The 12029-nt window shown below is 34.0% G+C and overlaps 1 protein-coding gene across 7 annotated transcripts in view; it reads right to left on the bottom strand.

Annotated features, from left to right (window-relative positions):
* Positions 1 to 12029, bottom strand: part of HGL1 (heteroglycan glucosidase 1) — a 106519-nt gene that overhangs the window by 30309 nt on the left and 64181 nt on the right. For all 7 annotated transcript variants that reach the window (XR_015817906.1, XM_088216203.1, XM_088216201.1 and 4 more), the window contains one exon: positions 3022 to 3195. Coding sequence is in view for 6 of the 7 variants with exons in the window: in XM_088216203.1 (XP_088072329.1) it covers positions 3022 to 3195 (174 nt within the window). In the remaining variant the exon portion in view is untranslated. The remainder of the gene's footprint in view (positions 1 to 3021; positions 3196 to 12029) is intronic.

Genomic DNA, 12029 nt, shown 5'->3' with positions numbered 1-12029 from the left:
AAAGCACAAATAATAATTTACTCCTCTAGTAAAATGACTACGAGTAATGCTAGCAGCCACTTGAAACTGTGACCAACTAAGTAACCGGGTGCATTCATCACAAACGTTTGTCATCGCGTCGAAAGATTGGTGACATTTCAAGCAAGCAAAGTGTTCAAGTTTTTCTGTTTTTGGCATGAACCAATTGAATGAACCTTATTTCTGGACAGTTTTGGTGGCGATTTTATTTTTCTGTGCTAAATTTACAAAATTTTCTCATGTCGTGTTTGGATGTTGTCAAAGTACATTGGTGTGATTCCATGAAACTCAAGCTTACAAATTACTACTTGATGGTTATTCTTGCAACTTGAGGGTTGAGGTGTAACATGCAAGTTGTGATGAAATGATTGAGAGTAAGTGAGTTGAAGGTGAAGAGATAGGTATTGATGGAGCGTACTGTGTGGTATGAGGGCAAGCAGAAGATAAATGTGGGAGAGTTTGATAATGCCTTAAAACGACATCATTATCACCCACTTTTGAGTTGTTAAATTTCATGGTATGCTATCTAATCCGAGCTATTTTCTATATTTGTTTCAAGACAGAATATAAGAACGAAACAAGGAAAAACAATATAAAAAGAGGAAAAGTTCGTGAAAAGAATCATTAGCCCATAAACAAACCTTGGGTAAGGCTTGGGTCCAGCAGACAGACAACTTAGACTTGGGCAAGGTTAAGAGTCACACACAGCAACATATTTAAATTAAAACATGTGCTTTTTATATATAAAAAAAAATATCATTCCAATCAAGATTTGAGATTGAAAATCAAAGATAAAATATTCTAAAAAGCTTGGGATAAGTCAAAAATTAAGAAAAATGAACATAATTAACAAAAGAAAAAAATCTAACCCCTCTTCTATAAAGAGGACGGTTGCCAAACAGGTTCATCATCATTCTTCTTCCTGATGTTGCACAAAGCTTTAGCGGCAGATTCCACACTCTCTTTTCATCTTCTTTCTTCTCTTTTATCATAAAAAACTCTTTTGTATTAAAATCTACCATGAGTGGCTAGTTTATTTTTTTGCCTAATTAATAGATCTAGCAAACTCCAACAATGTATTTGTGAGATTTAATCGAATTATTTGAGTTTTATTTCAAATCTGGTGTTTATTTACATTCTGCAGCTATATATATGTGTTGGTTTGAATATGTTTGAATAAGGTTGATCATACGAGAAGAAAAACTGCAAGCAGCTAGCCGAACTTTTCAAATCTGTAATTGTTTGAGTGGTTTCAGCACCTAATAGCGATCAGTACTGCACTGAGGAGGTAAGTCATCTAGTTGACCGATTCACGCAGATGAATCTGACAACTTGAATCAGATCTTTCTAACTCTCAAGATTGTTGACAAGTTAAATCTTGTGGACATTCCCAGAACTGCTTGGCTGCGAAGAATCAATTTTAGAACGTTTTTTGGTTGATATAAGAATAAGAAAGATTGGTTCTCAAAACGTTACTGATAACTATAACTGATTTACTATATTTTGAGTAAAACGAATCCTTGCATCTATGATTAATTACGTTATTAGAGTTAGTTATTTCGTCGACTATGAATTTTTCTTATAATTGTTTTAATTTCTAATTTGCAATCAAAAGTTTGTTTGATATCATTCTGCTAATTGTTCATTTTATATTTTTCCCTTATTTACATTTTATTTGTTGGTCAAAGAAGAAAATTAGTTTCTAATTTCCTGTAGATTCAACCGTTATTACCACTACTATAATATTACTTTATTGGTTAATTAAGAATTTATTTTTGGTGGATTCGACACCTATCAACTGTTGTATCTCAATTCAGTGCAAAATCTGAATACTAAGTTATGCCCCAATTTATATGTAAAATCTTATGGATACCTCATCTTTTAGTTAAAGTTTGTTTAAAATATGTGTCATCTATAAAATTTTGGTGTGACAATCAGATCATCTTTCATATTATCTCAAATCTGGTGTACCATAAAAGAACCAAACATATAAAGATTTGTTGTCACTTTATGTGTGAGAAAATTGAGGAAAACTTGATTTATACTGTTTATGTAAAGACAGGAGCACAAGTATGTGATATATTCACAAATACTTTAAATAGAACTCGGATTGGATATTTTCGAAACAAACTGGACATGATTAATATTTATACTCCATCTTAATAGGGAGTGTGACGAGATTAGAACATACTTTCCTTGTATAATAATATAATTGTAGGCAATAGACTTTCCACGCAAAATAGCATAATTAAAGGTAGTAGATTGATAGGATAATTTTAAACTAGTTACCTTAGATAGATCCCTCTGTATATGTATATATATCTCTAATCTATCGGAATAATATCATCATAAAATATTCACATATTTTTCTGTTCAATTACAATAAGTATAAATGGAAGAGTAAAATTGTAGTTGTTAAATAATTTATTGGTTCAATTGTTAAGAGCTTAAACGAAATCTGAAATGATGCAGTCTATAGTTTATAGATTAGCATGTTCCCTCAAGTGCAAGCCCACAAGAATTTACATTGAGTGAAGCATAGACAGTCTAAGTTGCGCTGAAATTAGTCAATAGGCAGCAGTTAAGACTTGAACACTAGACCTTTAACTCTGATACTATATTGAATACTTAATGGATAGGAAAAGATATTATTTATAAATTAGCAATAGACAAAACACTTAAGCAAAATTTTTGAGCACTTTCTTATTCAAAGAGATATTTGGTTTGTTTCAAAACGAGCCAAAACTTTTTAGGAAAATAGGTTAGAGGGGAAGACATTCCTAGAAACATTTTACAAATTTCAATTCTGATTTTCAGTTCAAAAACCCCCTAACCAGATTTTGGGCTAAAAATTATATCAAATTAATTCAGTATCAAAAGAACAGGCACGCTGATATTTTTGATTTCGAGGGGTAGCAGTAGTGCCGGAAACTACTAAAGTGACTTGAGAAAAAGGGAGGAACATTAAAAATAAAATAAACAAAAATAAGAAACCAAACCAACCTTGAAAATCCTCCTGAACCAGCACCAACTTTGCGGGCTACAATGCTAGAGTCAATCTGGATTACCTTGGGGTTGTGCCTGGGGATTTTAATCATCCTTTGGAGAACCAATCCACCACCAATATCCCCTTCTAACATAAGAGATTCCCCCTCTCCTGCATGCTGAAGATCCATCCTGCAATAAGAGGAGGATCAAACTATAAATGGAAGCATGTAACATGTGTAAAAATTGAAATAAGAGAGTAAAAGAATACTTTTAAGGACAAAAGGTCAGTTTGAATATTCAAAAGATAGAAATGAGAACATAGCAGTTTCCATTGCCTGGTCTATACAAACTAAATCAAATGAACTGACTAAACTTTAAATTTTAGTAGGGAAAACTTGATTTATTACCATTTTATATGAGTATTTGACAGTCAATATAAGAGCTAAGCCCATTAAAAACAGATTAATCCAATTACTCAAATTAATCTAGTTGATTTAACTTTCAAATTATCTGTCTTGTGCTTTCTCCACACCTTTGGCATAGTGGAATTGCATAGAAAGCAGCTCCTTATAGCATAAAAATAAAAATAAACAATTTTTTTAAATTTTTGAGATAACTAGAACTCACCTAAATTATTTGGAACCATTTAATCTAATAATGAATAATATGTACCATAAGTACATGCATCTACAAATTGACCATGGCCTTTATATTTGCTAGGCCCCAAAATGAACACAGGTTGCATGGAGTTTTTCCCATGGTACTTACTAAAATAAATAAATAAATAATCTATAAATCAGCTCAGCCAATATAATCTAGGATCTATTTTTAAAACTAAGCATATGCAGTCACTATAACATCATGATCCTATCATTCATAATTTTTCAGTAGTAAAAGAAAATATTAGATAAAGTAAGGAAAATAAAGACTATAAGTTATCCTCCATAAAAGAGAAAAAAAAATGAAAACAAAAACAAAAAAACCAAACATATGAATACAAGATCCCAACCCAATACATCTGTAGCGTAGAAAAAGGAAACCCCAAAGAAACCATATATGATATTTTCTTTTCTTAAAAAAAAAGAAACCATGTCTTGTATCCCTGACAAAAATTAGAAAGAGTAGAAAAATATCAGTAAGGATGACAAGAAATGTGAATTTTCATTGATATTTTTTAAAATACAAAAAAGTGATATATATGTATATATAAAGGTTTCTTCCCTAAGTAAACAACTTAAATTATGGAAGGAAATCATAACACTACCTACTGCAAAATATTATGTGCATATTTTATTGTTAGAAATATGCAGGACCATACATATACATAGTACTTTGTACTTACAAAATAGAAAATATCTAAATAGCTTTAAGAAAAATCTTAATACATCAACACTCCTCCTTAGGAGCTTTCTTAGAACTGTCTAACTTTAATCTTAATGTTTCAAATCTTTCCTTCCCTAATGGCTGGTCATGATATCTGTAAGTTGGTTCTTAGAGCTGCAGTGAACTAAAGTAACTTCACCTTCTTTTTCAACTTGTCGAATAGCATGGAACTTAACTTGTATGTGTTTTGTTCTCCCATAGTTGACTGGATTTTTAGCCATAGCCAAGGCTGATTGATTATCCAACTTGATCACAGTTGGAGCAACTTGAATTTGCTTCAAATCATGCAAACCTTTTCTTAACCATATGGCTTGATTTGCACTAGCACTAGTAGCAATGTATTCAACTTTTGCTGTTAACTGCGCCACCATCCCTTGCTTTCTTGATAGCCATGAAAACACCCCTGACCCAATTGTAACCACATATCCAGTACTGCTTTTGAAATCATCAGGACATCTTGTCCAATCACTATCAAAAAAACGTTCAAGAACACTATATTTAATCTGTGTATAAACAATGCCATAGTCAATTGTTCCTTTAACATATCTAAGCACCCTTTTAACTGCTACTAGATGCTTTTGTCCTGAGTCTTGCATAAATCTTGAAAGAACACTTGCTGCAAACAGCAAATCAGGTCTTGAAGCTGTCAAATAAAGCAAACTCCTTATTAAACTTCTGTACAGAGTAACATTCACATTTTCACCTTTATCTTCCTTTGATAGCTTCAGATTTTGAACCAAAGGAGTAGAAACTTGTTTGCAGCTCTCCATTTTAAACTTCTTCAATAATCCGGTTGCATATTTCTGTTGTGACACAAAAATACCTTCTCTAGATTGGTTGATCTCCATGCCAAGAAAATATGTCATGAGTTCCAAGTCAGACATCTCAAATTTGTCTTCCATTTCTCTTTTGAATTTTTGAAATAATTTTGGAACAACTTCCAGTGACTAACAAGTCATCTACATAAAGAGAAACAATGATAACTTGCTCCATTTCAGCAGTCTTAACATATAAAGTGAGTTCATTCTCGCTTCTCATAAATCCACACTTTGTCAAGTAAGTGTCAATCTTACTATACCAGGCTTGAGGAGCCTACTTGAGCCCATAAAGTGCCTTATGGAATCGATACACTTTGTCTTTTATACCAACAGCCTTGAATCCTTCGGATTGCTCTATATAAAGCTCCTCCCCTAACTCACCAGTTAAGAATGCAAATTTTATATCAAGATGGAAGACTTGAAATTTTTGTTGAGCTGCAAGGGCTCATAACAACCTGATAGTTTCATGCCTTGCCACGGGAGAAAATGTATCTCTAAAGTCCACCTAATTGTTGTGAATAGCCTTTGACAACAAGCCTTACCTTGTGTTTGTGAATGGATCCATCTAGGTCCACACACATCTGTGTACTAATTCAAGTTTTTCTCTTGCTCTCCATTTAGAATTTGAAGGAAACGGCTGCCTATGAGACTTTCCAAGCTGATATACACCACATACAAAATCTGATTCATTTAATCCTTGAAAATCTCTAGTTAATTGTTGAGATTGCATTTGTTTCAATAATACAAGATTGAAATGTCCATATCTCCTATGCCACAACAACGTTTCATCATATTTACTATAAAGAGCACTATCAAGGACTGAATTCCACTTCAGCGGAAAACATTTATCTATCATTTTCACTTCAACAATTAAGTGATTATTTTGATCAAATATGCAGCAACTTCGATTTTTAAAAATCAGAGAATACCTATTAGAAATCATTTGTGCAACACTCCGAAGATTTTGTGTCAAGCTTGGTATGTAAAGAACATTTTGAATATATCTGGCACCTTTTGGAGACTGAACAGCAACAATACCTTTGCCTTGAGCTTCAACCACTTGTCCATTTCCAAGTTTGACCCGTGTATTGATTGTTCCATCAAATTCGCAGAACATGTTATCCTCATTTGCTATGTGACTTGTACAACCACTATCCACATACCAAGTGTGATTGCAAGTGTCAACAGAGGATTGAGGGACCATAAACAGTTTTGAAGTTTCTTCCTCCGACTCGTCAGTGTAATTTGCATATTGTGAAGGCTGCTCTTTGTTGTTTGCTTGATTTTTCTTGGCCCAACAATTCTTTTCTATGTGCCCCAGCTTCTTACAATACCTGCATTCAATCTTTGGTTTATCTTTGAACCTACAATCTTTCTCAAGATGATTTGTTCTTTGACAAATGCTGCATGGATGGAACTTATTTCTCTTTCCCTGATCCTTTGAAGTTTTAGCACCCTTCCCTTTCTCGGTACCTCCCTTCTTATACTGCTTTCCTTGAGGTCTACATTTCGGCCTAGCTCAAAATGCACCTTCGACAGCTTCATCTTCTCTCAGGTTTGATCTTTGTTCTTGAGAATGCAATTTGCTTATAAGTTCTGCAACAGAGAGGACTTTAAGATCACATGATTCCTCTATAGCAGAAATCTTAGGCTCAAACTTTGTCGGAAGACTTATCAAAATCTTTTCAACTATTTTGAAATCTGGAAATGCTTCTCCATATAACTTGATTTTATTAACAATTTCTTGTAACTTTGCTGCATATTCTCTAACAGACTCGCCCTCTTTCATTCCTAGCATCTCAAACTCTCTTTTCAAAGTGAGAAGCTTCACCGATCTCACCCTTTCACTCCCTTTATATTTTTTCTTCAATTTGTCCCATATCTCCTTAGGTGTTTCACAAGTCATGACACTTAAAAATATAGTTTCAAACAAAGCTGAATGCAGACAGGTTAAGGCCCTTGGTTTCTTGGCTTTCTGCTCTTCATGGTTTTTAATTGAGCCAATGTTGGGTCTGGTCCAAGTGGTGTAGGATCTCCTCCATCTTCAACTGCTTCCCACAAGTTTAAAGCTTTTAAATAAACTTTCATTTTAATTGCCCAAATCTGGTAATTCTCTCCATTAAATAATGGAGGACCAGTTCCTAAAACGTTTGATGAAACCATGTAGCAATTACCTTGCAAAGTGTTTGAACTCTCACCTTACAAACACTCAAAATCACCTTTCAATCCCAAATAAAAGCTAAGCACACCAATCCTATCCCAAATATCAGTAGCAAATAAAAATGCTGGTTAAAATTTCCTGCATTGCTCTCCAACCAAAGCATCTAAAGGCCAGGAAAAGTAGCCCCCCCCCCCCCCCCCCCTTCCCCCCCCAAAGCATGAAACTTTCCTTACTCCTTCAAAAAGCACATAAAAACGTAGAAATGGAGATCTCCAAGTTTGAAGGCAAACCCGGCACAAACCCAAATAACAAGAAAGACTATCTGCTTCAAAACCTTCTAAGCCACATAACAATGCAAAAAGAAATGATTGTTAGATTCCAAACTATAAAAGTACATGAAGGACACAAAGGGCAACAACAACTTTATGGTTTCTGCACCAAAAGGTAGTCAATCAAATATGTGGAATAATTTCATGTCCATTATTGATTGAATAATACAAAAAAGTTAAATTTATATACAATGAACCTAACAATAAAAAAAGAAAATTAATTTGGAATCACATGATTTATGGAATATTTTATCATAATGGGAATCTTTAAATCAGCCTAATTTTAGGGATACAATTGTTACAAAAGGAAGCAACATATACATGCAATTAATCACTTCTCTCATGCTGCCTCTCAAGCTGATGAATAGGTAGTTTCCATTCCCAGCTTGGAGATAATACTTGGAAACATTGGACTACTTAACCCTTTGATAAGCACGTTAGCAAGTTGGTCGTGTGTGTACATGTCAGATGTACAAATCAATCCCCTCTGTAAATTTTTTTTATGAAATGTCTGTCAATTTTGACATGCTTCATTTGATCATGTTAAACCGAATTATGAGTTATGCCAATGACAAACTCAATATCACTCACTGGACCATTCCAATTAAACTTCAAGTCTCTTAAGATGACTTAAACCATCACTTGGAATTATGCTTGCGCACTTGACTATGCTATCACATTCTGTTTATTACGCCTCTATGTCACTAGAATGCCAAGAATTGTGCAATATCCGAAGGTTGATCCCTCGTTAATGATGACCCAGCATAATGAACATCTATATATGCCTCAAGAACTAGATCTCCATTCCTTTTGAAGACAATATTTTTTCCTGGTGTACTCTTAAGATGTTCTAACACGGGTAAAAAATGGACTCCATTAGAGCTATATATAAACTGATTGATCGCATTTACTGTATATGATACATGTGGCAGTGTATGTAACAAATAAATGAGTTTTATTACCAGGCGTCGATATATTCCTCTATCTATTATCGCATCCTTTTATGCCTTTCCCAATCAAAAATTTTGCTTATTAGACTATTTGCTGGTTCGCATTTTGTCTTGCTCGTTCTTCAAGGAGATCAATAACGTAATTTTATTAGGAGATAAAAAATTTCTTTTCAAGAGCGTGCTACCTCAATCCTAAGGAAATATTTCAACTGTCCGAGTATCTTGATCTCAAACTACTTAGCTAAGCACCAACTTAGATATTGTCTCTCCTTTAACATCATCTCCAATTACTATTATGTGGATCAACATATACTAGAAAGCTATAACTTCCCCTTAAGATGAGTGTTTAATGAACAACATGTGGTCTCCTTGTCTTTACTTATATCCCATGACAATCATAACTTTCGCAAATTTGCCAAACAATACACATGGTGATTGCTTAAATCCATATAAGACCTTTTTCAACTTGCAAACAATATGAGCAGCCAAATTACCTCCATAACCTAGCTTGGATCTCCATATAAATTTCTACCTCTAGTTCTACAGGTAGAAATGCGTTCTTTAACTGGTGCAGTTCCGACCATGATTAGCTGCCAATGACACGATATTCTAACAGGATTTGTCTTTGCAACTAGAGCAAAGGTCTCTAAATAATCCAGTCCATAAGTTTGAGTATATCTTTCAATCACCAACCTTGCCTTATCTTTATGTCGATTTATATGTCTGTACACATTTACAACCGACCAATTTCTTTCCTGTCAGTAACTTCACCAACTCCCAAGTCTTGTTTTTGACCAATGCCTCCATCTCCACATTCACAGCTTGTTTTTATTTCCCATTGGACAACAGGATAAGGTCATGAGAAAAACATTAGTGTTCAAGCTAACAAGGCCCTATGAGATGGTGAAAAAAAATTTTAATGAGAAGAAGTGTGAAAGGGGATATAAGGGTTGTCGTATGCACTCTCTAGTCCCTTTGCCAACAGCAATGAGAAAGTCTTGTTCATTATTGCTAACATGAGATTCAGTTTCATCTCCCAATCAAGGATTACAAGTTGTTACGACATTTTCAGGATCTGGATTGGAGTTTGGGACCTGAATTGATTACGAGATTATAAACTTCTTCTCAAGAGCAGGATCTGTTGTTTCTTGGGGAATTTCAAGCATTGTCATCACATTATAACTTATGGTCAAAAAAAAAAAAAAAAAGAAAAAGAGATACAAAAACAGAAGAACAAATAGGGTTTTTAGGTATATTTTATTGATTCATATATTTACATAGTTATACACGTTTGCACTGTTTCTGAAAGGAAACTATGGATGCATGTCACTAACTTTAAGATTCTATATTAATTAGATTATATTTATGGAATAAGTTAAGGATCTTCTCTCTATAATCTTGGCAACTAACAATGTATCTTGTAATATTGAAATATTTCTATTCTAGTAATTTCTATTTGGCATAATCTCCTCTGCTTAGTAAAAGCTCGTTCTCAAGTTTTTAAATATCAAAGCAACAAGAAGCTGAAAGTTTAGACATCTCTACTTAAACTACCTAACCAGGGAGCACCTTTGAAAAGGAAAAATCCTTCTGAAAACATGGTTTCCAAAGGAGCAGTAAACTAATTAATCACGACAAAATCCAGAAAAGAAATCCACCAAGCATTGCTTGTCACTACTGGGATCCAAAAAAATTTTTGGTGTAACCACTTTGTTGATTAGAATATTCCGTTGCCCAATCAGTCGGGATATATTTTTTTTTCATAATCATTCCTGCAATCTTTCCTATAATAATGTAATTAATTAATAAAATCAATTAGAATTCTTACAATAATGTAAATTTCCTTATTCGTATATAGGAATTCCATATAAATATCATAGTTATAATATCACAAATATATGAGAAAATAAAGCGAATAATTTCTTCGAAAATCTACTTGGTATCAGAACTAAATAAAAATATTTTAATGTTCTAATTTCAGATTTTTTTAAAAAAACCTAAAATAACTCAATAGGCTGAGTTGGTACCACTTATCAAGATCTACTCTTACCACCTAACTAGATGGAACACGAGCTGCCACCGGACTGCCACTCCCCGTCTCATACGCTGCCATGCGCCGCCGCGAGCTGAGCGAAAATCTCCACAGAACAAACCGCTCAAATCTGGCATAGATCTTGTGGAATCGTGCCGAAAAACACACGAATTCGGCCTTCATGCAAAATCAGCCACCACAAATCTTCTTCTCCAGCCTTCTCTTCGCACAGATCTAAAGGATCAGCCGTCATGCGATCTCTCTTTCTGGTCTATCGCGACAAAACTGCATCAAAGCTCCCTTCGCACAGATTGGATCCGGTCTTCTTCTGCGTGGCAAATCCGGTCGCAGTTCTTCTCTGTCAACTGCCACTGCGAGCTTTCTGGTTTCAAGTTGCATGCAGAATTGTTCGCTTCTGCCACCGCATCTGCTGCCGGACCGGTCTGCTTCTGGTCGCTAAATCTGGGCTCACAGCATATTTCCTTTTTCCGAACTAATCCTATTGTTCCCAATTTCATTGGTGCCAGTCAAAAGATTTATTCTATTTTTGTGAGTTTAGCTACTAGGTGTTGCTTTTTTTCTATTACTTTAAACTGTGGCAAAAAGCAAAGAGATTGAACATTCCTAGTGAGGATAATCCTTCATCAACTATTGGTGTATCAAATATGGTAAAATCAAGTATTACTTATCTCCCTGTTATTTCAAATTTTAATACTTACATTATAGATTTTGAAACTAACAAATACATGACAGGATTTTTTAAAGATTTCCTAACCTATTTTTCTTGCACTAAATGAGAAAATGTCTGTATAACAGATAGATCATACACTTTTATATTTTAAAATAGATTCCATTAATGTACTCCCCCTATAACTTTGTCTTTAGTCCTTCATGCGTCTACTTTTAATGACAGTCTTTTACCTATTAGTGTCATCACTATAAATCTTAATTGTAAATTTGAATTCTTTCCTAATTATTGTGTCCTTCAGGATCTTCAAATAGAGAAGAGGATTGATATTAGTAGACTACAGGATAATGTATATGTCTTGCATAAAAGTCAAAGTGTAATTGAAAATCAAACTGTTTTCAGAAATACAAAAGTCAATCAGGTAATCCTACAGTTATATCGACGATTGGACATCCTTCTATCTTTACTCTCGAAAAATTATATCTTAATTTATTTAAAAGAACTCTCATAGATTTCTTATTTTGTTATGCATGTGAGCTAATTAAACATATAAGGAGTTTCTATCATGTGAGTAACCATAGGAGTTCTACCCTTACTATTCACTCTACTATTTGGGGGTTACTCAGAATACCTGTTTATCTGCTCATAGATAATTTGTTAAG

The sequence above is a fragment of the Carica papaya genome, chromosome 3 (genome assembly GCF_054855325.1).
Source record: "Carica papaya isolate Zhongbai chromosome 3, ASM5485532v1, whole genome shotgun sequence".
NCBI classification, from domain to species: Eukaryota; Viridiplantae; Streptophyta; class Magnoliopsida; order Brassicales; family Caricaceae; genus Carica; species Carica papaya.
Note: the sequence above shows the minus strand (reverse complement) of the source record. Positions and strands in the feature narration are given on the sequence as shown.